The following is a 27,442-nucleotide window of genomic DNA, read 5'->3' as shown; positions in this document are numbered from 1 at the left end:
TTCATATCTAATAATTGCATTGAAATACAATCAAAGTTACATTAAAACGTTTTATAGATCTTTTTAAAACTATTTTTTCTGTCATGAATATTAACTTTCAAATATCTTTTTACATAGTTGTAATAGTAATTTACTTAACAAGTCCGGTAACGATAATTTACCGCATAAGTATGATTGTTTCTGCCCGAACGTAGTTGAGGGCAGAATTATCATACGAATGCGGTAAATACGTTACCGTACAAGTTATGTACAATATTTTTTGTCATACTTATCTGAGAAAGAATAATATTGCTGAGAAACAGAAACCATTACCTGCTGCTGCTCGAGCTACTGCATTCTATAAACATGACCTAACCCGTAGCGCCTACTTCATAACAGACAGACCCTTCGAGCTCAAATAAAATAATAAAGGCCTAAATTATAAGATATCAGATGAGTTCTTATAACTTGAAACTACTTAAATGAATTTTTTAATATTTGAGTTAATATATTTTTTACTCAGAAGTTATTAGGACTCAGTAGAGTTCTAACATACTCGACTGTAAAGAGAACATATGATCTCTTTACAGTATAGTATGCTGTAATGAAAACCATATGTTTTCTTGTTCTGCAAACAGCTGTTCACCGGCTTGATTCAATGCATGGAAAACAGCTGCAATTGAGTAAGTATGACAAAAAACATTTTTTTGCCACAATGACGTAAATTCATAATTGAACTTGGTATTTCAGTTTTGACCAGTCTTGAAGCATCGACCAGTTTTGAAGCATTGATCTCAATATACTAGCTGATAGCGCTTCATTCAGCTGGGTTGTCAGTGATTTGTGGACTTTTCGAACCATAATATGCTAAGAGCTTGATTTGTAGTTCAATAAGGTTAGATTGCTATTGGACCTCTGTTATTAGATTACTTTTGGACCTCTTGTAATACTGTAGATATTGGAGTCGATTTGTAACCAATAAGATAGCCAAATAAAATATATAATGAGCAGGGACAGTAGTGATTTTTGTTGATTTGATAAGGAAACAGCTTTCCTTCATGAAAATATAGTGTTATTTACCTTTCTTTGGGAGTGCCGCAGCCCCAAACTTCGATACTTAGCAGCTTGTAAGGAACTTTGCAGAAGTGAATAAGGACGAAAGATTCATCAATACTAAGTATTGGAGCTCTCGGATCTTTTCCAGCTTTGATCCCATGGGGATAACCACGGATGGTAAAGTTGAGGTACATTGACTTTGCTCCACCTGCAGCAGCACAAATAAAGAAAAAAAACTAAAACTTATTAGAATTCAACAGTATTTAAAGAAGATTATTACTTTAGTTTCTCCTGTAATATTGAATAGTAACAATATGTGTGATATTGTTATTGAAAATTCAGCTAATACCGGGAATAATATTGGGAGTCCGGTCTCACAAGGTGACAAATTATCAATCAGATAAACGGAAAAACTTCAATAAATAACAACCAAAAATGAGTTGGTCGATTAGTAAGAGTTGGGTTGAGGTTAGGCTTAGGATTGGACACACGGAACGTGGTTAGACTCTGGGAAGTATGCTATTTGATTCAATGAAGCACTCTGTGCTTCATTTCTCTGTTTGTAAGGAAAACAGTTGAGCGAGCGAAGCTTAGATAATATGAGTAGGTACGTTGAAATATGTATTTGGAAAAACGATAAATGAGAAAATATCATAAATGGAAGGAGATAAGCGTGAGACTGCCACTTTAGGTTTTTAAATCTTCTACATTTTGGTTTGTTTGTTTACAAACAAGTTCACAAAAACATTGTTCTATAAAATGGTCAAGGCTAAAATGCAATGCTGAATTATTTAGTATTGCCTTACAATTGATAGAAGTTTGATATTCGTATTTATTTGTTTACAAAAATGTCATTAGTATCATTTTATTTTTTATTTTATCTTTACTTTGTAATGTATGCGCAATATTGATGCTATGTTGTATTGTATACCGTTAAAAAGTATGTAAAAAAAATTGTATCAAACATAGATGAACTTCAATCATTATATTTCAATAATTATTATGGAAGATTTTTGCAAAACCAATGATAGCCAAAACTAAGATTAACATTCCTATGTGCAATTTCTATTTATTAAAAAATATTGTGTGAAAATTATAAATACAGTTGAGTCAAAATGTAGGTGGCACTTTTTAACGGTATTTTTAGCACATGTTGAGCAATGAGTCTACAAAAGTAAATAATCACTTGTTTTTAAACAAAGCGGTAAAATTCACTTTATTACAATCTTTATTATCCTTTCAACACTACCCATCATCCGCTCACAAAAATGTTGTCTCCAGTTTTTACTCTTTTGATATTATTCGTAGGCCCTATTTCTTCTTATAATATTTTTTATAGTTACGGTTTGACTCACTCCAGCAATCCAAGTTTTATCTTATGTGCTGATGTGTACATTCTCATAATAACATACTGTTATATCTGTTAGGATACTTTTATTACTTAAGCATTAGAATTAAATGCTGAATTGTTTCATTTTTATTGTGCAATTTTCACTTTTATTCGGCTCAATTCAATCAGTATCAAATCATAATAATTTGTGAAAGGTTATGAGTAGTAGGCCTATATTAAAACTATTCAGCTCTCTACCTCAAATTCCATTTGCGCTTAGCAATTCATTTTCTCAAGTTTTTTGCAGTTTTTGAAACAAACATGTTAAATGATAGGATAATTTGATTAGTGTTTATTCTACTCACGTTCAAGCACATGGTAATTGGGAAGAATCTGGATGATGGTACACTCCTCTCCACCCCAATAATACTGTGTCTCGTGCCACTCATGTGTGGAGCCTATGCAGAATTCCAGGTCTTGTTCGGCACGAAGGAAAGTCAACGTGGGTCCTTTGTAGTTCATCACATGGTGCAGAAACCTTAACAAACGTAAATCATTACACATACTACAGAGAATCTCGAGATTACAAAACTTACAGATAATTCGATGTAAGGGCTGAACAATTTTGCGGTATTGTTGAAGTTAGTGAGCTTATAAAATCACTTTTTTTTAATAATAAGTAGATAATGGCAATTTTAGTCTAAAGTGACATTAAAATTATAAAGTAAACATCTGATCAACATTGGTTTGTTTGCTTGTCTGTCATCAGACAAAGCAGATAGCTCTATCCACGGTATATAGAAGAAGACGGTAGGTGTCACGCGCATGTTTGTGCTAAATTTCCGGTGTAGCTGACGTCATTTTATATCCAATCATCTGTTTTTAGCAAATAAGTTTCTTGAATTGCCAATAGGTGTTGAAAACCTCGGTTGGTGGCGATGACGCAATCTAGCTGGCTGGCATGGCTGGCTGGCACACATTTCATGACCCCTACCGTTTTAATCCCGTTTAATCACATTTCCAACTCCACCCAATTGCCAAATTGTTTGTAGACTATGTAGAAATATGATGAACTACCAAAATATTTCATATCAATTACGGAAATTTATAATTGGATCATGGAAGATATATTTAAAATAAAATTGATCATTATTAACAAGAATCAACCATTACTATCTGATCAAATTTACTGAGATAACTTGAATCACTTGAGTACTATAGGAGGCAGTGGAAAAGTAAAACTGGCACAATGCCTTCCTCTCATTTTCATTGACTTTATAACGGGAATCTTGCTGGATTGTTGGTGGCATACTACCTTGAGGTAACCCAAAATAAACGGTGATATGTTAAAACTTCACTGTTTATGTACCGGTATATTGTAGATAAATCAAAGGTACAGTACCATTATAGAATTTCATATCATATCAATGCCTCTTAGACCAATACTCACATTTTTTCAAAATGATACCTTACAACTAAGCAATAAAGTTTTGTAATCTACATGAATTTAATGTCCTTTAAATTTAAATCATCCGTTATCATAAGCGAGTCTGAGACTTCGACATTTTTCTCAGAACCGTAATCCTATTATATTAAGCGAGCAATTTCTGTATATCTGTTTATATTTTTCTATTTTTATAACTGGTTATCTGGTTGTATGGTTATTTATGTTCAACGGATCTCGAAAACGGCTCTAACGATTTTCACGAAATTTGGAATATAGTAGGTTTATGATATCAAAATTCGATTGTACTAGGTCTCATCCCTGGGAAAACTCGCTGAAGAACATGAAAAGGATAATTCATCCTTGGAAAAACAGATGATGATTTCGTCGTCTGTCGACAACAGAAGATGCGTGTGCCTGTGTGGGAGATCAGCTGTGTAATCAATTAGAAATCTAGAAATTTTAATTGACTCGATCAAAAAAACACAGTATTCTGATTTGTTGACATGAGATGGTATATATGATAATATTCAAAGTTAATCATTATTTTACAGTTCTAAGTGATTAGTGAGCGTTATTTTGTTATTCAATTTGGTATGTAAACAATCTAAATTAGAACTTTTATGTTTTCAAATATTTGGATTGAAAATTTCACCTGAATTCAAGTGTATGGAACATAACCTACTTTTTGGAATATTTATAGTGTATAAATCAAAAGTCGGGGGAGAAACGACTTAGCCTACCCATGGGCTACGACTAAATTAACATAAGTCTATATCAATTTACTTAGAAAACCAAGAAAAGGCAATTTAATTTTGGATGTTCTGGGAGTAATGACTTACTTCGGAAATCGATCACTACTGGATGACTAGATACAATAAATTAAATTACATTCTACACTCCACATTATTAGTGGCCAGCTAATATTAACAAGTTTACCACTCTAAATATGGAAATTGATAAAACGAACAAACACAAGTTCTACTGGATAATTATTTTGATTGTAGATTGTAGTATTATTCACGCACTAGCAGGTCACAACAGCATGACGCAATTATTATTTATAGCTACTACAAAAAATTGGCTACTCTATTTGTAGATTTAAAATGAATCTTGGGTAACTATGTAATAAATTAACAAAATGTTATAGGCTATTGTTTATCGTAATCAGTTAGTTATTGTTTATCGAATTATAAACTATAAATTGAATTTATAAATAATTAGACTATACCTGAAGACGTTTAACCTTCCGGCAGTCGCGCTGTTGTAAAAAGTACAACAGTGTTAGTTTTTTGCTGCACAAATCTATTGAATGGGGTAGTGTCAGTGAATGAGTCACCTATGCATTCAAAAACTTTCCCCCCATCACTCCACTGAGTTGCAGTATCAACCGAGCAATGGTTCAGTCTTTAGGTGCCATTTAGTCGCGACAGTGCATAAGATAGGGAAAGACTGTATACGGGGACTGTAAACGAACCAATAACACAGAATTGATGGCTTTGCTTGATGTACCTTATTGGGCTATGAAATGGTAATCATCCAAATGTTCATAGGCGTAAAATAATCCAAGATGAAAAAAGTAATTATACAATTAATTAATATGTTTTGACAGTAAACAGAGTACATAACACTTGGAAAATTAGATGTTGTACAAAATACAACACGCAACTGCTCGTGTGATTGAGTAGGGCGCGACTACCGGAAGTTTAATAATAAAATAGTTGAAAATATACGGGAAGATGAAGATTAAATCGATAAAATTGAGTAACTACAAGTATTATCAATTCTAGAAACTTATCAAAACCTGAACTGAACTGAGCCTGAACTGAATCATGCTTATCGGAGAAGTAGAATAGACTTGATTATAGAATATTAATATTCGGAACACATCAATTCTAACAAATGAAATCGCAGAGACAGAAGAAAAGCCAATAAAATAAACAAAATTGAACGGAATACGATATCATTTTGGAACACAAGCAAAAAATCAATTTCTATAATCGGAGAAAACCATTACACAAACAAGATGCAATGCAAAAAAAAATGTGAAATGTGCTAGACGCAGTGATGTGTGAGTAGAACAAAGGATATTATGAAGCGCACTCCTATAATACTGGATTTTTATTGAATGACTGACAATTTGAAAGGGTATGAACAAAAGTGCTAGACTGTATTTTTTTTTTCCAATACCGAGACATCAATATTTCATAAACTGAAATTAATAATTGATAATGCTGGAAAAAATGTGGAATCGAGTCCCACCATGATTTCATGTCAGTAACTCATATAATTAATAATTACAATAATTTAAATACGCACAATAATTCAAAGCTTATTAGTGTGTGCACCCAGAGAGCGGTCAGCAGTCAGAGGGGTCTTAGAATGATAAAGATGATCATATCCTCTCAAGACCGCTCCAACTCGGAACGCCTGACCGCTCTCTGTATGCACACACACTATATTGTTATCATCCAGCAAAAAAAACATGAAATTAAGAAACCCAAATTGTCAGTTGATATGGAATTTATTTTATTAATTCGAGGATGTAATCAACTGAATTAAATTGATATTGAATTATTGCATGATATTTGGGTCGATATCTTATAAATGAATGGAAGGAGAATGGAATTAATAAATTTTTATACAACATTTTACTAATTTAAATGAGAAAAAATACAATTATTATTAAAAAGCACAAAAGTGAAGCTAAGTACCTCCTGAATTTTGATTGACATTAGAAATAAACGACTGATAATTGAAATCATAAAATGAATTCAAAACATAGTAACTCAAATAGCAGCTCATTGAACTACTAAATGGAGTAGGGAATATTTTCAGAATATTGTTCTAGGTACAATTTAAATAAATCATCATTAATGAAAGTATGAAGTGCTTACGCTGTGATTGGAAACAATCACAAATCACTCCTATTTCATCGAATGAATCAACTTAGACTTGCTTAATACCCATAGAACTATTTTTCAAGTTTCTGCATCTATAGAACACAGTACAATACAAAACTTCAAAGTATTTACAAAACGAATAACACTGCATACAAAACCATCTATCACTATTATACAGAAATAATACTGTTCAACAAATCAACACTAAGCACAAGATTTGGTCAGAACAAGATGGCAAATAATTAGTTGTTGATCTCAAGACATCTACCACAGCAACGAATAGTTCACACAACTCACTCACCTCAAAAACTGTCAATCATCACGGCTTGCTTCAGAAAGCAAGGAGTGCTCCGAAAACAGAAAAACACAATTTCAATTTCCCAATAGATTCCAGACTAATAGTTCAAGTTTTTCATTTCAAGAGCTAAGCTGAAAGCTGACACAACTCACCTGTTGGGACCAAGTCCGTGTTGGTTGCTATTATATAGCAGAGTCCAATGACTGGGGTAGTTCAAGTCCAGCTGCAAAAATAAACAAAATACTGAAAAATGTCAATCTATTTTTCAATTTCAAGTTTCTACTATAGATTTACTCAATAGGAATATCAGCTAATTCAATTTCATGCAAAGAAATGTAGAAAAAAATATCAACTTCAATCAAACGATCATATATTGGATGAGAATCTCTGAATGTAATAATATTGTAAAAGCTGTTCTACTCACAAACTTTGCAATGTGGTTGGTAGCTTGCAATAGACTGGCCGAGTGTGTTTGATTGAGTTCGTGTGATGGTTTCGTGAACAAAGTTGGTAAAGTTGAGGCAAGAATCCACACTTGCGACACTGGTAATAACGGATGTGCGGACGACTCCCAAAAATGACTACAGTCCTTTTCCAGGACTGGCGTGGAAAGTTCCAGCTCCTGTGCATCAAACAATTCATTTTTTCATTGAATTTCAAAAGAATCAATAATATATATACTGTTTATTATTGCAGAGAGTTTAATGGAGGAGTTTTGAAGAATCAAGAAGAATGGATTGAAGTCCAAATGGGTTGGCGCCAATGAGAAACCATTGGTCTCGACATAACGTTTTCACCGTATACACTGCACAACTCACGACAAATTTGAGTTGCATTTTTATTGTTTGCCGTTGAAAACCGTATCACACTGCGTATGTCGCAATCGGCGGTAGGAGTAAGTGGTAGCTCCTTAGTGGTTTGATCGCAGCTGACAAATAAGTCATGGCAGCTTCTAAGGAATTGAACTACAACACCCAGACTATAGTTCCCTGCGAATTCCAGACGTTCCCTGCCAACTGCACGGATATAAAAAATAGTGTAACTTACTTTTGAGACGACCAGAGTATGTAACGGGGAAGGTTTCAGATAATTTATCACATCATTTTTCATTTTATTATATTTATTCAAATAATAAATACGAAAAGAATAATAATTGTGAACTATTGAGTGACTGAATAACAATCATTATACAAAGGAGGAAACAAGTATAGGCTCTATTTTTCCATACTTAAACATTGGGAAAATAACAAAAAATAGTGTAGCACCATCCTACGGGTAGCCGTCTAGTTGTCACCCCGACTACTTGACACCTGGTCATTTTGGCTACTTGTACCCTCGTAAAAATATGCCATTGCCGTCAAGTTGTCCCCCCGACTACTTGACACCTACTGGACCAAAGGTGCCAACTAGTCATGACCGTAAACGACAACTTGACACCTCGCACCCTCGCGTCAGGGTGTCCCCTCGACTAGTTGACACCTCCTTAGAAAGGAGACAAGTAGACGGGGATGGCTCACGTCTACATGACACCTTGCACGCTGGCTTCAAGTTGTCACCCCGACTACTTGTCACCTACAGAGCACCAGTTGCCACGACTTACACCCCCGCGGCGTAGGGAGGAGAGATCAAGCAATTTTTATTACTGGTTATGATGTAGAATTGAATTCTAAGCACTTTTGGTTCAGTAACATTTTGCCGTCGAACGCACGGTTCGGGAGATACGGTATTCGCCGTCTTTGCTATTTTTAGGACAAATTTTTTCGAGTTGGTTGAAAACAGAAAAAATGAATAATAAGCCCTTTCGATGACTGAACCAGATGTAGAACACATTTCTAAACACATTTTGTTCAGTTATATTTTACCGTCAGACGCACCGTTTACGAGTAAATTGAGCCTAATGCTAGGACAGTCAAATTTTCATTCATCAATGATATGGCAGATGAAACTATCAGTCTGGTTATCAACTGAGGTATTACATGAAGTCTGGTAATTAATATGAGGATAAATAATTATTTATACACACTTGCGCTCAGATCACAATCAGACCATAAGAAGGTCAATGAGAATCTTCAAGTTGTGTCTGTGTCTTCTACACTCACAGACACTGTTCAAACAAATTTTATGAATCACCTCCTCAGAAAGGATACAACTAGACGGGGATGGCTCACGTCTACTTGTACCCTAAAAACCGGTTTTAGAAGGGGACAAGTAGTCGGTGTGTCAAGTAGTCGGTGAGTCAAGTAGTCGGTGTGTCAAGTAGTCGGGGTGTCAAGTGGTTGGTGTGTCAAGTAGTCGGTGTGTCAAGTAGTCGGTGTGTCAAGTAGTCGGTGTGTCAAGTAGTCGGTGTGTCAAGTAGTTGGGGTGTCAAGTAGTCGGTGTGTCAAGTAGTCGGGGTGTCAAGTAGTCGGGGTGTCAAGTAGTCGGGGTGTCAAGTAGTCGGTGTGTCAAGTGGTCGGTGTGTCAAGTAGTCGGTGTGTCAAGTAGTCGGTGTGTCAAGTAGTCGTTGTGTCAAGTAGTCGGTGTGTCAAGTAGTCGGTGTGTCAAGTAGTCGGTGAGTCAAGTAGTCGGGGTGTCAAGTAGTCGGTGTGTCAAGTAGTCGGGGTGGCACCTAGTCGCGTTCCCTCATCCTACTAGACCACTTCACATGAGAGTTGTATGATAGATAACATGATAAGATGCTATCTTTTGTCAATGGTTGTAAGAGAACAAATGCTACCTGTTCCAAGTGAGCAGTTTACAATTTGTATTTTGAAACTTTCTATCGATTTGAAAAATTGAAAATAGACTTTTCTACTTGGTGAGAGCATCTAAGTTCAAAGTAAACCCAGTGATACCTCTGGATTTAGTACTACTGGAACAAGTACTTTAGTACGTATGTAATTATCTAGTTAAGTACTGAATACTGAAGTGCAAAGTCCTTGAGCAATGAGTGTCTAAGTTTTATTATGACATGAATATATATATATATATATATATATATATATATATATATATATATATATATATATATATATATATATATATGTGTGTGTGTGTGTGTGTGTGTGTGTGTGTGTGTGTGTGTGTGTGTGTGTGTGTGTGTGAATTAAAACAGGAGACATAAGACATAAATAGATTGAAAACACTTAAAAACTTACATTAGAAATGGGGGAAATTTTCGGGAACTGAGTTCCCTTCCTCAACCGAGCAGACTGCAGTTTGAAATCCAACGGTCGTGTGACCACAGAGTACGCACGGAGAGTCAATTGTAGCAATTGTAAATTCTCAGTAAAAACAAATCACTCACCTCTGATGAAATCCCAACTCCACCTGGTACCCTACCTTGCAAACGCCCCCGCTGTAAAATCTGTCCTATCACTGATTCTTCCATCTCCTTTACCAGTCCTATCACCAACTACACCCACCAAATCCATCAATCCAGTAATTGCATCTACCTTCTTTCCTGCAACTTCTGTCCTGCCTTCTACATAGGTGAAACCACCACTGCCCTAAACCTCCGGATCAACAATCACAGGGCTTCCTTCAAAAATAATACTTTCCTACCCATCCCTACCCATGGCTCTGAGCACAAGAACTTTGACCAATGCTTCAAAGTCAAAGTCCTTGCCACCCTCCCTCCCACAGCCCCCTCCATAGATGTCAAGACGAAAGAATTGGCTTTTATTTGGGTGCTTGGAGCTGCTTCCAGTCCTGGTCTCAACAGACAGCAATAGTACCATAGCTACCAACTGTTTAATTAAATTGAAATAAATTTCACAGCTATCAAATATATATTAAATGTTCAATAAAAATGAAAAATAAATTTCATTCAAGTTCAATTCTACAATTCCTTTCTCCAATTTTAGTCTAATTCTTTTTTAATTTCTGATTTTAAATCTCCTCTTTTCTATCAATTCATAAGCTACACCTTTCCTTATTCATAACCCACTCAAATCTTAAATATCCCGTTTGTAACCGCCCCCTAAATACCCCATAATGTCCCCTGAATCTGTACCCTTTTTCTCTCCATTCGTCTGCACCGCGTAATCTGTGGTCTCTGCTGCTACAATTGACTCTCCGTGCGTACTCTGTGGTCACACGACCGTTGGATTTCAAACTGCAGTCTGCTCGGTTGAGGAAGGGAACTCAGTTCCCGAAAATTTCCCCCATTTCTAATGTAAGTTTTCAAGTGTTTTCAATCTATTTATGTCTTATGTCTCCTGTTTTAATTCATATTACAAACTTTAAAGTGTCTTCTGTTATGTGCTCTATATATATATATATATATATATAAACAGGATACACACGACACGGATAGATTAAAAACACTTAAAAACTTACATTTAACCGAGAATTTTCGGGAGCTGGGCCCCCAGTAATCAACCTTCCTTTGTCAATCAACCAGGAAGGTTGACAAATATATATATATATATATATAATCAGTGATGATTGAGACGTTGCAAGAGTCGGTCGGTAGAGACAGTTGCTCCCTTATCAATAGTTGAACTTTGTCACTTTGTGTTCAAATCAATCGGAGTGTTTATTTCTGGTGACTCGCTTCGACAAAACATCTTTCAGTGAAATACGTGACTTTTTTCGACAAAACATCCTTCTGTGAAATACGTGAACATTTTCCCCCGTTCAGTTTGCTTTCCCAAGTTAACAGTATGTCTGAGTGCACTGTTTGTAAAAATTCAGTATCAACACGTAATGCTAGAATTATTTGCAGTGATTGTAATAAACCGTGTCATGGAAACTGTGTAAATATGTCCAAAGCGGATATCGAGTATGTATCAGCCCAAAAACAAATTTGGCGTTGCCCAACATGCTCGGAGTCTAGGAGGAAAAGCATGGCAGCATTATCGGCGGCCGAGGATGGCAAAGCTAACCACTCTCACGTCATTTTCATGCTGGAGGAGGCTCGAGAAGATCGTAAGAGGATGGAAGAACAGTTCAACAAATCTTTCGAGTTCGCTCATAATAAAATTGAGGACCAAAATAAATTGATTGTGGAACAATCGAGTAAACTTGCTGAGTATTTGAAGGTTATTGAAAGTCTTACGCAGGAAAATGTGAATTTAAAAAAAAGGTCAAGGATTTAGAGGATAGGGATGATCACGTCGAACAGTATACGCGAATGAACACTGTTGAAATTTTTGGTGTTCCTGAAACGACCGAAGAAGACACCTATGAAGTTGTGAGAAGTGTGTGTACTGCTCTAGATTTAGATATAAAACGAGAGAACATTGATGTCTGTCATCGCCTGAAAAAGAGGCAAGGCAGTAATCGTCCGGCTGGTATCATAGTGAAATTTGTTAGGAGAGAGGATAAAATGAACTTAATTCACAAGAGAAAAGTGAAAAGAAATTTCTCTACTCGTCACTTGGGTCTCAAGGTTCCAGAACAGCCAGTTTATATAAACGAGTGTTTGAGTCCAGGTAACAAGAAGCTTTACACAGCGGCGCGACAGATGAAGAAGGATAAAGGATACGCATATCTCTGGGTGCAGAATGTTCACATCCTTATGAGAAAGGAGCAGGGATCACAGGTGAAAATAATAACATCTATGGACACTCTAAATTCCCTTTGAGACCGACTTATAAAGGAATTGATAACAGCTTTATTTCTTGTTTCATTTCTTTTGTTTCCTGGTATGTTTTTCGTTTTTGTTTTTTATTTACAGATTTTTTTATAGTGTCGAGAACTTTTTGATGAACATTTACTTGATTTTTGAATTACTGCTTGATCATATTATGTATTACTTCTGTTTATTCGACAGAGGCTGGCTCAAACAGCACTCTGGTTAGTGGACTGTATCAATTACATCGAGAACTTCTTGGGGTTGTCTGGCGTCGGGTAGCAAGTTGAAAAATTTAAATGGCTAAGTGCACAATAACATAGGCCTACCTCCATGTCCAAATCCTCCTTGCTTCTAGGATCCCGGGTCCAGATCACGATACGAGACGAGACGACACTTGTAATAAATCACAATAAATAATCAATAGATCACTTTGCAAAAATCGACATTACGAGAAGTGAGCTGTTCGATTGGCTGTCAATCGGCAACTGGCTGTGATTATGCTATGCGCATCACCGTTCAATTGCCCCCTCTACCACACAACACCAGACAACAAAGAGGAACATTGATAGTTTCGTCCGAACATTTCGCCCACCTTGGAAGAACTTCCAATAACAAAAAACAAAAACCACCTATAACGAACCCTACTAGGGAAACTAGGGGAAAAAAAGGAAAATATCTTCACTCCTCAGGGGCCCTAGAGGAGACTTATAGAAAAGGAGTAGGAGGCCCACGGAAAGGAGAGGATGGGATGAGAAATAATGACTATATACAACCAATATAGATAAAAACAAGAAACAAAGCAACTTGGGAACCTTTCCCACATATAAAACGAGAAACAAAAAAAAACTAACCACTAAACTTATTGAAGTCCCTTCAATAAGGCCTAATCTTCATCACTAGGGAGGAGACATGCCCTATTGACGGCCCTAGTTAGACTTCCCTTTGCAGTCTGTACCTCCACCACTCTCACAACTCCATCCTGTCCAGGGAATGTCTTCGTTATTCGGCCAAGCCTCCAGTGTAGAGGGGGTAGGTTACTTTCCTTTAAGAGAACCATACCTCCAATGTTAATGTTTTCTGTACCATTTTGTTCGGGTTTGCAAGCTAGATACATACTCCAATTGCCAACGTTTCCAGAATGAGGATACAATTCTTTTGAGTAAACTCCATCGATTTCTCAAGTTCACCGATTGAATTGATTCCTCTGAGTCTTTACTCTGTGTTGCTAGAGTAATTTTTCTTGCTTCCAATTCAATCTGTTTGGAATTTTCATCATCATTACCGTGAGGTTGGTGTGGCCAGCACTCCAGTGGTTTGTCCAACCAATCAGAACCATTCCACCACGGAGAATTACCACTTAATTCATTGAGCAATAGTCCTCGACTAGCACAATCGGCTGGATTACATTCGGTTGACACATATCTGAATTGCTCTGTAGACAGGTGTTCCTGTACTTGACTTACACGATTTGCCACAAACCTAGCCCAACGATGAGGTGAAGACCGAATCCAACTCACTGCCACAGTTGAATAAGTCCAAGCTGCAATATAATCTATGTTTATGATTTTTGAAAGCACTTCTTGAACTTCATGTAATAATCTAGCTACTAGGACAACCACACAAAGATCCCATTTCTTCACTACCTCCACGGATGCTATATCATCCCAGTCACATCCCGATTGCCATAGACATTGAATTATACTCTTGAAGGTAAGCATGAAAGGTGTCAAATATTCTAATGGATCAAAAATTTGTGCTTAAGTTGATAAAACATTTCGTTTTGTAGCTAGACTGGATGGAACCTTCACCCTGTAGAAGAGGTAGTAACCAATTGGATTCGATTGGAAGCCAAGAATTTTGATGGTTTTATCAGACTCCAAGGTGAAATCTTTTGCATCAATAGCGCAATGCTCTGGAGGGAGATTTGATAGAATGGTAAAATGATTGCTGGCCCACTTTAGCAATTCAAATTTCCCTTTGCTTAACAATTCAGTAAGCTGCAGTTGCTTGGTTGCTTCCATTGATGAGACTGATGTAACTATATCATCCATGTAGGTAAAAAACCGTAAGGCTTCAGAAGCCGCAGGGAACATTTTTTCTTCATCTTCAATAAACTGATGCGTAGTACAAATGGCAAGAAATGGCGATGATGATACAACATACGACATAGTTGTTAGAGTATACTCTTTCATTTCTTCTCCCTTTTCGGATTTTGCCCATTTTATTTCAACATTATCCTGTCTATCATCATCTAACTCTTCCAAATTTCGTTTCTCCCTTTCAAAAACATCTTCTCCAATTTCCTTTTTCGGTATGGGTCTTCCCATTGGTTTGATTTCATGTGGACTATGAATCACTTTCAACTCTTTCCTTAAATTACCGTTGATCGGTAAATAACTGTTGAAGGCTATACCTTGTTTACCTGGAACTTCTTCTAAAATATCTCCCAATTCTTCTTCTCGAATCATGGAAACATTTTCTCCGACATTAGTATTACCTTCAAGATATCCCGATATCTCACTCGTATTTGTTTCCTTGGATGGTAATTCTACAATGTATCTACCAGTATTCAAACGACAAACAGTTGATTTGTATATCTCCTCACAAGCCATTTCACTTTCCAATAATTTTTTTGTCCTAGGTGGCTCTTCTACGACCCAAATCGCTTCACCAACTCTTCTGAATTAGCATTGGAATACATGCACAGATTATTTGAGATAGTAGAACTCTCCTCTGATACCTTACCCATCAGGCAGTAGCCCCATACAGTTTCTAGGGCAGATGGTGTACCCGCTGGACCAATCACCTTTCTTCCAGTCAGAATGAAGGGGAAGTATTAAGCACCCAATAAAATATCAACCTCCTCTGAAAGGAAAAATTCAGAATCTGCTAGCTCCAGTCCTTCAATATGTGCCCAGTACGCATTTTTTATCTGATTTGTAGCTGCTATTTTGTTGACTCCCGACGCGGTGATTTTTAATGAAGGGGAGTTCGGTGTTTCAAATTCACAGTTAGCAATTTCATCTGTCACTTCCAGTTTAGTATCAGATAATCCATAGATTGGCAAACTGTGTGTTTTCTGTACCACTAAACCCAGTTTTTTCATGCATCGCCTTGTAATGAATGACTCGGTGCTTGCACTATCTAATAATACTTTGACCTTATGATAATTGCCTTGATTACCTCGAACTCCCAATTTAACAGTTGGTAACAATACTAAGGAACTATTTACATTCGAAAATACTTTCTTAGCTGAGTCAGTAACAAATGTTTGATGGCTTTGATCAGCGACGTCGTGCACGTCTACCCTGCTCATTTGTTTATTACCAGCCGATGTGTTGGTGTTTTCAACAGGCGGCTGTCTCGGTTCTAAATGGAGGAGCGAATGATGACGCGAATTACAGTGACTGCACGGCATCCTTCTTCTACAATCTCTAATAAAGTGCCCTGCCAATAAACAGCATATACATAGTTTCCATTCTTTTACACGTTTTAATCTATCAGACGGTTTGAGATTCAAGAACACTTCACAATTTTCCAGTTCATGAGAATTATTACATTCAATACATTTCAGCTCGTCCGATTTCGATTTAACAATCATAGCTGAAGCTTTGTAATTTCCCATAGTGGACTTCGATTTCCCAAACTGCTTATGTGAGGAGGCTTCTGACGATGTAGATGATCCCAATAAATCAGTGGATTTGGTAGCCTCTAAAATAACTGCTTCATCATTCAAAAATATTTGGAAGTTTTTCAAATCGGATACTGTTCCATTTCTTAGCAGTCTCTGCCACTTCTCTCTCAATTCTTCAGTCAGTTTTTTACGTAAGACAAATAATAACGGAATCGACCGGTCATTAACTGAATGACCAATTGGTTTTAGTGCTGCAATATACTCAGCTAAATGAGTGATGAATTTTCGTAGCGAGTCTGGTTGCTTATTAACTGCTGGCATATCAAAAATTGCTTGCAAGTATGCGTCAGTCAGCTTGTAAGAGTCATTGTAACAATTCAATAATATTTTCCATGCCTCAGCATAATGATCACTTGTCAATGAGACTACAGAAATGACTGACAGTGCATCGCCTCTCAGTACAGACCGAAGATACATATGTTTTTGTATGTCAGCAATTTGACCATTATTATGAACCGTGGCTTCGAATAAATCTTTAAATTGACTCCAAATTTTCAAATCGCCGTCAAAAGTCATTAAAGGAAGCTTAGGTAGGGCAACTGGCGAGATATTTCCAGTTGTAGGTGAAGAAGCTACATTGGAAGAACTAATATTCAAATTTGTTTGAGTGGATGGTAAGGTTTCGAGAATAGCCTTGACATTGAAAAAAACTCATCAAATTTTCAAGCTCAGTTGTTTCCAATCGAGGATTATGTTTGTTATAGTAGCTCTGCATCTTATCTATTATATCATTGAACTCCACCTGGTGGTGATCGATATGCTCACCCATAACTTTCAATAAATTCTTCTTTTTTTTATTTTTCGGATCCTTTTGGACAGCTTCGGCAATTTCATTAATCCGTTTTATTTTACGGATTAATGCATCTCTTTGAAACGTCAAGTCTTCGATAACACCCATAGTGAGGCGATAACAGTGAGCGCTCATCGAGAGAGAGAGTAAGACAAAGAGCCAAACAAGAATAAGAGGGAAAACACGAGAGCAGGCGACACAATGAAGTAGTGTAATGAACAATGGCTAGCTTATCTAATCATACAACCCAAGCCAGTATTTCAACTTATGCTCGGTAGAAATGATCGGTTACGAGGCTAATAATACCGTATCGATACTCTTGGAACAAACAATATCTGCTATTAATAACGAAGTAACGACAATAATCAATGCAAATAACTGCAAGTATCCTTTGAAAAAAGTAACAGTTCCAGTTACTGTTACAGCTAGACGACGTATAAGTCTTTCTCTACTTATCGACACGAACTTGCCAGTCCAGCCTTGTGGCGCCAATGCAACAATCTTACGCAATAAAACTACGACACAATTAATTACGAAAATATTACTTGTTCTACTCAATTTCCAACTTAAATTGAGCCCAAATTTCTTAAGAATACCACAAATAAAGTGTATATTCATCTACGATGACAAAAACAAGCCATATACACAGAAAAACCAAGAATAAAATAGGCATAAAAAACGACAAACCTATTAGACGATATTTCAAACATATGTCCTATTCAAATTCGATTAAGAAATCAATCCCGGACGGTTGGACCATGTATATTCGACAGAGGCTGGCTCAAACAGCACTCTGGTTAGTGGATTTATCAATTACATCGAGAACTTTTTGGGGTTGTCTGGCGTTGGGTAGCAAGTTGAACAATTTAAATGGCTAAGTGCACAATAACATAGTACTTCATGTCCAAATCCTCCTTGCTTCTAGGATCCCGGGTCCAGATCACGATACGAGACGAGATGACACTTGTAATAAATCACAATAAATAATCAATAGATCACTTTGCAAAAATCGACATTACGAGAAGTGAGCTGTTCGATTGGCTGTCAATTGGCAACTGGCTGTGATTATGCTATGCGCTTCACCGTTCAATCGCCCCCTCTACCACACAACACCAGACAACAAAGAGGAACATTGATAGTTTCGTCCGAACAACTTCAAATGTCATTATAATCGATGAGTGATGATTCTTTTGTAGAGTTTAATGATCTGTTGGAGGTTCCAAACAAAATTAGCACTTTCCATCAAAATATTAGAAGTTTACGTGAAAACTTTGATCGATTTTCCATTTACTTACACTCTTTAATAACTGAACCAGCTGTCATTGTTTTATCAGAGATTTGTATATCGGATTTTGAAACGGATTCCTATCAATTGGACAGTTACAATCAGTATACGAAATGCAATAATACGTACAGATCAGGTGGTGTATTAGTGTTTGTTTCGAAAAGGTATTCGGTTACTTCAATACCGTTAGATATGATAGCAGCCGATGCAATCAAGGTTACTCTTGATTTGCCTCTGGTCGCAAATTCTCTGTTATCGCTGTTTATCGTCTTCATTCAGTATCTGTGTCAACTTTTATTGAGCAGCTTAACAATATTTTACCTTCATTCAATGATAGAAATTTAATGCTAATAGGTGATATAAATTTATGCTTACTTGAATCTTCGCGAATTGTAGACTAATACCAGACTTTAATGAGTAGCCACAGTTTCACGCAACTATTAAATTCTCCTGCACGTGGTAATCGATGTATAGATCATATCTATCTCAGGTCAAGAGACAATATATTATCTGAGGCCCATGTATTATCTTCTGGTCGTAGTGATCATGATGCAACTATCTGCCTTTTGGATTCAAGTTATTTTCTATCAAATGTCAAACAGTTTTATTATACAAATCAGAAAACTAAAATTATTGATAGGACTTTGCTTTCTAATCTGTTGAAAAATGCAGTTTGGACTGAAGTTTTCAATACAATGAATGTGTCTGATGGATTTGATATATTTTTAAAAACTTTTCACGAAATAGTAAATAAAGTCTCCATTGAGAGTAGTGAATTAAATAAAATAAATAATGTCAAGATTTTGAAACCCTGGATGACGGTTGAGCTATGTAAGAGACAGCATCATAGAAATCGGTTGTATAAAAAAGTAAAGAAAAATCCACTAAATTTTAGATTGAAAAGAGAATTTGATATTTTTGCATTTAAATTGAAACAGGATATGGCAACTAGGAAGAACCAATACTACCATACAGGGGTGCCCAGCCCCCCCAAGGCCAATGGCGCATGCCCCCCCCAATTCAAGTGTAATGCCCCCCCCCAATCCATGTGTAATGACCCCCCCCAAAGTACCCCAACTCCCAACTCTTTAGTTTTTAACATTAGTCAGTGTATGACAATAAAATTCACATCTTAAGGTGCTTACAGATATACGCGCCGCGAACATGAGCAATTCACTTTTAATCAGCTGATGCCAAGCTTTTTATATCTGTATTTTACCGTTTCTGTAAAAATACAGATATAATCAGCTGATTGAAAGTGAATTGCTCATGTTCGCGGCGCGTATATCTGTACGCACCTCTACATTCTAATCTTCCAAAGGACATTATTTACCTTTGGTCTTGTGAGGAATTCTTTCTGTTTTCATAATATTGTAAAAATATACACCATCGTTTCTTATCTCTTTAAAATAGAAATAAAGTATTTTTTTGATATTATTTTTGAGACTAGCAGTGCACAAAGATAAGTAAGGGAGGCTTTGCTATTTAAATGTTAAGGTTACTTATAAAAAGTTGAATAATAATACCATTGATAATTCTTTATTGCAAAAGAATATTGCATAGCAATCTTGGTAAACATTCATACAAATTTGGAACGATCTTATTCATACAATATTTTATAATGTCGGCAAGTTTAGGTATTCTAAATCCTATACTATTAAACGAGCAATTTCTGTTTAGATGTTTTATGTTTAAATTTTTAGATGTTTATATGTTTGTATTTCACCGGATCTCGAAAACGGCTCTAACGATTCTCACGAAATTCAGAACATAGTAGGTTTATAATATGAAAATTCGATTACACCAGGTCTCATCCCTGGGGAAACTTGCTGAAGGACATTAAAAGAATTTATTCATCCTTGGAAAAACAGCTGATAATTTCGGCGTCTGTTGATGATGGAAGTGAGTGAGCGAGTGCATGTGTGTGGGACTGAGACAAAATTATGACTCAGCTGTTGAACTTTTGTACATAATTCAATCAGGTACTTAATGACAGTTGTACAAAAGCCGGTTAAATTTTAATCCTGATCAATTCCAGTAGAACCAATCAGATAAGCTATCTTTTTGAGATGGTCTTCTGTGATTTGGTTCACGTGACATGAATCAGGATTAAAATTTAACATGCTTTTGTGAGAGAAATTTTTGCATTCCTCTGCGAATTAATCTCAATCCACTGTGATTAGATAGAACCTTTCTGTATGAACTATGAATATTTATTATAATTTCTTCTTTCGTAATAATTTTTATATGCTTTTGTAGGTACTCTAGAATGGAGCTCGGTGCCCCGATATTTATCATGAATTGGAATAGGTTGTCACTGATGTTGTGTTGTTGGTAGTATTTACTTTTTAACATTACAGGAGTAAATAACACAAGTCGAACAAAATGTATCTTTAAATGGTTTGGTTTTTGGAATAAAGATCTGAACAAGTACATTTTGTTAATTCTATCTATTAATACCAAATATCGGGGCATCGAGCTTTGCTCGTTATTTATTCATTGATAAACAGATTTATTTCATTGATAATCATTTCTTTAAAATGATTGGGGAAGTACTAACAGGCACAGCCCAAAACTGTTACTTACCCGAAGTTTGATTTATTCACTACGAAAAATATATTTCGGAAATCATCATCTGTTATTCCAAGGATGAATTATCCTTTTCATGTCCTTCATGGAGTTTTCTCAGGGATGAGACCTAGTGCAATCGAATTTTGATATCATAAACCTACTATATTCCGAATTTCGTGAAAATCGTTAGAGCCGTTTCCGAGATCCGTTGAACATAAATAACCAGATAGCCAGATAACCAGATATAGAAATGGAAAAATATAAACAGATGGACATAAATTGCTCGCTATTATAATAGGATAACAACTTATAGTCCAGTCAAATGGTCGTTTTTCAGGAAACAGCCCCGAAATAATTTTTTTCGATGGTCCTATATATATTTTGGGGCGCTGAATTCTAATCTGAAATTCGCTGACACACCAGAAGGCGACTTCACCCCAAAATTTTGGATTTTTTTAAGTTTTCCATTTAATCTCGAGAACCTTGAATTTTTCGAGAAAAAGCATTCTCTATATAATATTAAAGATAATAAATTTCCAATGAATTGAGTGGTCGCGCAGGACTACTTTTTGGATTTTATATCTGAAGTGTTCCACAAGATACGCAACTTTGAATGTGCGAGAAATTTGTGATATTTTCCCCATTCTCACAGTCTGGCATATGCAACGTTGCGTATCTTGTGGAACACTTCAGATGAAAATCCAAAAAGTGGTCGAGGTTGTGATGAATTTTCTTCTCTTTTCACTCCCATGAAATATACTTCTGTTTTCAATACCGTTCAAAAGTTACAGCCAATTGAATGATGATCTTTATTTTCTCATTTTTCTTGCGATTTTACTGTTATTAAAGAGTCTCTAAAATGAGTACAATGCATGATAGAAACTTGCGATTGGTCTTAAATGAGAGAAAATGTCATGCTCTATAAGCTGAGTTGCCCTAAATTGATCTTGCATTACTGTTTATATCGAAAAACTGGCGTGACTGTGAAAATGAGAAAAATATCGCATATTTCTTGCAACAGCAAGGAAACTCAAACACAGGACCATTAAAAATTAAAATGAAGCAAAAGAAATCAGAATAATAGTGGATGATGAAGTTATAATTTATTTTTGTCAAAGATTTACCTTCAAACTCATAGGCTTAAAATTACTAAAATTCCTGCATACAAAATATTATCAATTGTGCTTATGCTTTATATTGAGTTACACTTAGCAAAATATAACATTGTAAAGGTGGGAAAATTAACTACATTAGGATATCTCTATTTAATACCTTGATTTTTTAATCATAATTCAAAATGTTGACATAAAATATACAAAAAATCATGCCCCCCCCCAAAATGTTGATGGCGCAAATTGCGCCATGCCCCCCCCTTGTGGGCACCCCTGCTACCATAATTTGTTTGATATGAATAAAAATAACCCACGAAAACAATGGGATTCAATTAATAAAGTTTTGGGTACAGCGAATAATAAGAAAAATGCCTTTGATTCAATTAGGACATTTGACAATCCGCACTTGACTGTTCAGCAACCGCTTGAAGTGGCTGAGGAGTTTAATAAATTTTTCGTCACAATTGTAGAAAAGCTTATCGATCAAATCGATGACTCTAGCAATATGAACCCTTCTGATTTTAATAAAATGTTTCCTCCACTTTCTGTGCAAAACTCCTTTTTCTTTTTCCCAACTTGTGTAGATGAGGTATAACGAATAATTTCTCAACTGAATCAAAATAAAGCATCTGGAATTGATGGTATATCAGCGTTTATCGTTAAACTATCCAGTGAATTCATAAGTCCTGTGCTAGCTCATTTGATCAATCTAAGTTTTGAAAGTGGTGAATTTCCCGCATGCTTGAAGAGGGCGGTAGTCATCCCATTATTTAAAAAAGGTGATTGCATGGATTTGAATAATTATAGGCCTATTTCACTATTATCTGTGTTCTCGAAAATTATAGAAAAAATAGTTAAAGCAAGAATTCAAAAATTCTTCAATTTAAATAATTTTCTGAGTGAGAACCAATATGGCTTTATTGAGAAGAAATGTACAGAGGATGCATTGTTATCTTTCTGTTCAGGAATTTTCAATGGGCTAAACAAAAACTTAAATGTCTTGGGCCTGTTCATTGATATAACTAAAGCTTTTGACTCTGTGGACTATAACATTCTTTTGCATAGATTGAGGGAGGCTGGAATAAGAGGCATTGCTTTAAATTGGTTCAAAAGTTTCTTGGTGGGCAGAAGCCAGTGTGTTCGGGTTGAGAATGTTCTGAGCTCTTATTTGACCATCCCATGTGGGGTACCCCAGGGCTCGGTATTGGGACCAATTTTATTCCTGGTGTATATAAATAAATTATGCGCAAGTAATCTGAGTGGAACAGTCACTTGTTTTGCGGATGATACGGCTCTGCTATATTGTGAAAAAGAAATTGATGCAAACTTCTAAGATGCAAAGTGACTTAGATTGGAAAAAAATTTGGTTCTCAGTGCATAGGTTGGCTCTGAGTACTAAAACCAAATTTGTTCGTTTCTCTTTGAGATCAAAGCCCATCCTGCAGGTTCCCGTACTATTCAAGTGTGGTGTCTGCCTATATAATCATAATGAATTCTGTACATCTTGTGTAAAGATAGATCAAGTGCAAAATATCAAATATCTTGGTTTAGAGCTTGATGAGAACTGCAATTGGAAGGTTCACATCCAATCACTCAAGAAGCACATGAATATGATGCTTCGTAAATTTTATTTATTGAAATTCACTTGCCCTGGAAAAATTCTGAGATCTGTTTATTTCGCTATTGCAAATAGCAAGCTGCAATATGGGCTAAGCTGTTTGGGGGGGGGGGTGCATATAAAACAAATTTAAACTCTATACTTATTGCACAAAAAAGATTGATTAGAATGATGACATCATTACATAGGAGAGCTCATTCATTTCCCTACTTCCAGGCCTTGGATATATTGCCTTTAAGGCATTTATATATTTTCAGGGTCTTGAGAATATTCTTTTTAAGAAGTGGTCAGATTACAGGGAATGCCTTAGTTTTCTCAAACAGATTGAGAGACAGAAATTTGGTTGTTCTTGCAAACCCTACATGTGAAGCCTTCAAACGGTTTTACGATTACAGTGCTCAAAATTCCTTTAATAAGTTACCTCTACATATTACATCCACGGGCTCACTGATAACATTTTTGAAGAAATTGAAACACTTTTTATTCAATTTTTATTTTGATGAGATTGAGGAGTTCTTTTTCACGTGAATTCTTTTTTTACATTCTTTTGAGAATTTCTACTATTGCTTCCCAGAATTCTAACAATTTTTCTGTCTCAGGATTTTTATTTTTTTTTCATTAATATATTATGACTTTAGTTCATATATTAATATATAAATGTATATGTCCTCAAATTCTTCTTTATTTATTATCCTAGGATTGTATTATACTTTTTGGTTTCTATAAATAACTTCTGTAATGTTCACTCCTTTCAATTCATTTTCTGTGAATAGACAAAGATTTTCTGTTAATTTTTTTTTCGAGGCTTCTGTCTCTTGCAAAGGTCAAATAGTTTAATTTTCAGAGTAGGTAACTTCAACTCAGCTAATAGCTTATGAAGTACCTTAATCATAACTCTGACGCTACTTAATGTTTTTGTTAGTTTTTAATTATTTTCATTTATATAAATAGAATTAGAAGATGATATTTTTATTTTATTATGTATTTTAGTTTTTTATTTTTTGAAAATTATTGTACTGATTTGTTAAGTTCATTTACTTTTGTTTGTAAATTGTCAGTGTTATGAATAAATTTCAATTTCAATATATAAAAATTTAAAGTTAACTATTTTCAATAAAATATTTATTCAACCAAGTTCGATAGTCTCAGCTCAAACTATTTTATACAAAGCCTTTCATCCCTCTTTATTTTTTTCAATCATCCTGCATCCATGTTTATTGATAAAATATGCCTTGTGATTAATAATGGTGTATTCATTGCGATCTTTGAGAACTACTGTTTAAATACTAGAGCATAATGACTACAGTTAATATTGGTTCGATCACGACATAGACACAAAGCATTTAATCCTAAAACAAATAAATGTTTATACTTTATTTATTTATCAATAAAATAATAATCGCTAAAATCAGGCGAAGATTGCTACTATTGCACCACCATTCATGGGTTCGACTTCCATTCCTTCTGGCATTCATTTTAAAAATCTATAATATAATAAAGGAAAGAATTGGCTTATACATGTACGGGATAGGAAAATTCACGAATGACGCATTATCAGTCTACTCAACTGATTAACTTGAAATTTTTCATATCGATTCTTAATTTACCGAGGATGTTTATAAGCCTATTTTAAATTCTTCAAGAGCTCAGTAGGTCCTATCTGTCAAGTTTTTAATTGGACCCTTGCAGAGCACGGGTTACCTGCTAGTATAAAATATTTTTTGAAAAACATTGCTTTTTCAATGGAGATTGACAATTCCGGTTGTTCATAGTGGTTATATAAGTAATTAATTAAGTTGATGTTATATATGCTAATTGAGCTATAAGTAATAAACATGTTAGGAATTGGCTTGATAGAAAAATCTATCTGTCAATCTGGCTGACGAATCTCTTCATATCTAGTGGTATGAATGTTTTTATCCCAAGTTGATACATCATATCTATGAAAAATGATTATAAGTATATCTCATGTATCCATAATTATCTAATTATCTCGTCACACAAAATAACTCAAGAACTGCTCCAGAACACAGATAATAATAAAGTCTAGGCTGGTTTTACTTTTCATATATTATTTATCATGTTTGTGTATTAACATTTCAAGTTATTACTATCGAATAAATACATTATATAATACTTACCCCATTAACAACGTTCAAGCGTGAACTCAAAAGAACATTATCAGCAATAAATATATACAATTAAACAATACAATACAAACAATTAAATAATACAATATAACAATATTATAAAGTTACTCACAAGACTAGGAAGAGACCTTGCTCTAGGACACGAGAAGTTGTCTCTGAAGTGTACGTGTGATGTACCGAGAATATGAACGACGTAGCGATGAAGAACATTGATCAGTCTAGGAGTATTACGTTCTGTCCAAGTTTTCATGTATCCGATGGAAAGTTCATCTTTCCTATGGTACTGTGGAAGATAAGAAAAAATCCTACAGACTCTACATCAGTTTTCAATAATCTTCAAAGCGTTCCAAAGCAATGTTCAACGCCATTATTTATATAAATTGATTGTATGCTATGAGATGTTGTGGTATTTCTCCATAATTGAAAGAATAAGACTGATATTGTCAATATCTCTTTAATACATTCGAAAATTAATTCATATTACAGAACCAGGTTTCATGGTAATACCTACCACATCTTCAGCTGAACTAATATGTTTGTTGTTGTTGAAGGAACAGGAAATTCAATTTAGGTTATGTGTTGGGGTTGTAAATGGGAAGGAGAATGAAAATTCTACAGAGTGTCCACTGAATCAGGCACAGAAAATTCCCGTACATTTCCCGTATATTTCACGTTTTCCCCGGTTTTCCTCGCTGGTTAAAACACATGTAAAAATATAGGTTGGGGGGTTATGGGGTTACTTAGAAGGGGGGTCAATTTGGAAAAATATAATATTCTTAAATAACAATTTCAAAAGTATTTTATTCATCAAAATGTAGCATCATTATACAATTACAACTATGTATTTCTAAAAATATAAAAAAGGCAATTTAGAAGAAAAAACGAAACTCCCTAACCAACCCTTTAAAACATTATAGTCCAGTCACTACCGGTATATACATTGGTGTTTGCAATATATATTTTAGTTCTGATTTTTCAGTAAATTGTTTGGATACATTAGAGAAGTCGAGAGTCTAGAACCAATTTTTCATGCAAAATTTCCAATATCTTCCGATTGCCACAATTTAAATGTACAATTCAAAATCCCTCTGCGCATAATTTTGTGCTCTTCAACCTCAGACCAGAGAGCGCACAAAATTACGCCCGAAGAGATTAATTGAATTATACATTTGAATTGTGGCAATCAGAAGATATTGTTGATTGAAAACTAAACTTCATTAAAATTAATTATTTTGTTGAAATTTTACTCGTTTTTGTAACTCAGAACACATTACATATAGAGAGCTCCAAGTGATTTAATTTTATTCAGAATTTTATAATCTGAAAAAAGGCGAGAACAAATTTAACTGTCCGACGACTGGATTTGGCGGAAATAAGCTGAAAACTAGAAAATGAACCGAAAATACGAGGTGTTTGGGCTATTCTGTATCTAGCATAAGGAAATTTTGCATGCAAAAATTGGTTCTGGACTTCTCTTATGTATCCAAACAATATATTGAAGAATCAGAACTAGATTATTATATTTAAAGCACATCCCCTTCTTCGTGTCTATATTGACTGGACTAATATTAAACAGAAAATTTCAGGTTCTGAAAAACATATGTGTAATTTGATTTACTATCAATAATTTCAACATCGATAATACCTACAAC

At 35.2% G+C, this 27,442-nt stretch overlaps 1 protein-coding gene across 1 annotated transcript in view; it reads right to left on the bottom strand.

Moving 5' to 3' along the window:
- Positions 1 to 27,442, bottom strand: part of LOC111064287 — a 63,810-nt gene that overhangs the window by 5,319 nt on the left and 31,049 nt on the right. The window contains exons 5-9 of the mRNA XM_039441754.1: positions 25,903 to 26,073; positions 7,435 to 7,632; positions 7,163 to 7,233; positions 2,731 to 2,903; positions 1,060 to 1,243 (exon numbers count right to left, since the gene is read on the bottom strand). Coding sequence (XP_039297688.1) covers positions 1,060 to 1,243; positions 2,731 to 2,903; positions 7,163 to 7,233; positions 7,435 to 7,632; positions 25,903 to 26,073 — 797 coding nt within the window. The remainder of the gene's footprint in view (positions 1 to 1,059; positions 1,244 to 2,730; positions 2,904 to 7,162; positions 7,234 to 7,434; positions 7,633 to 25,902; positions 26,074 to 27,442) is intronic.

Source organism: Nilaparvata lugens, chromosome X (assembly GCF_014356525.2).
Source record: "Nilaparvata lugens isolate BPH chromosome X, ASM1435652v1, whole genome shotgun sequence".
Classification (NCBI taxonomy): Eukaryota; Metazoa; Arthropoda; class Insecta; order Hemiptera; family Delphacidae; genus Nilaparvata; species Nilaparvata lugens.
This window is presented reverse-complemented; position numbering and strand designations above follow the sequence as displayed.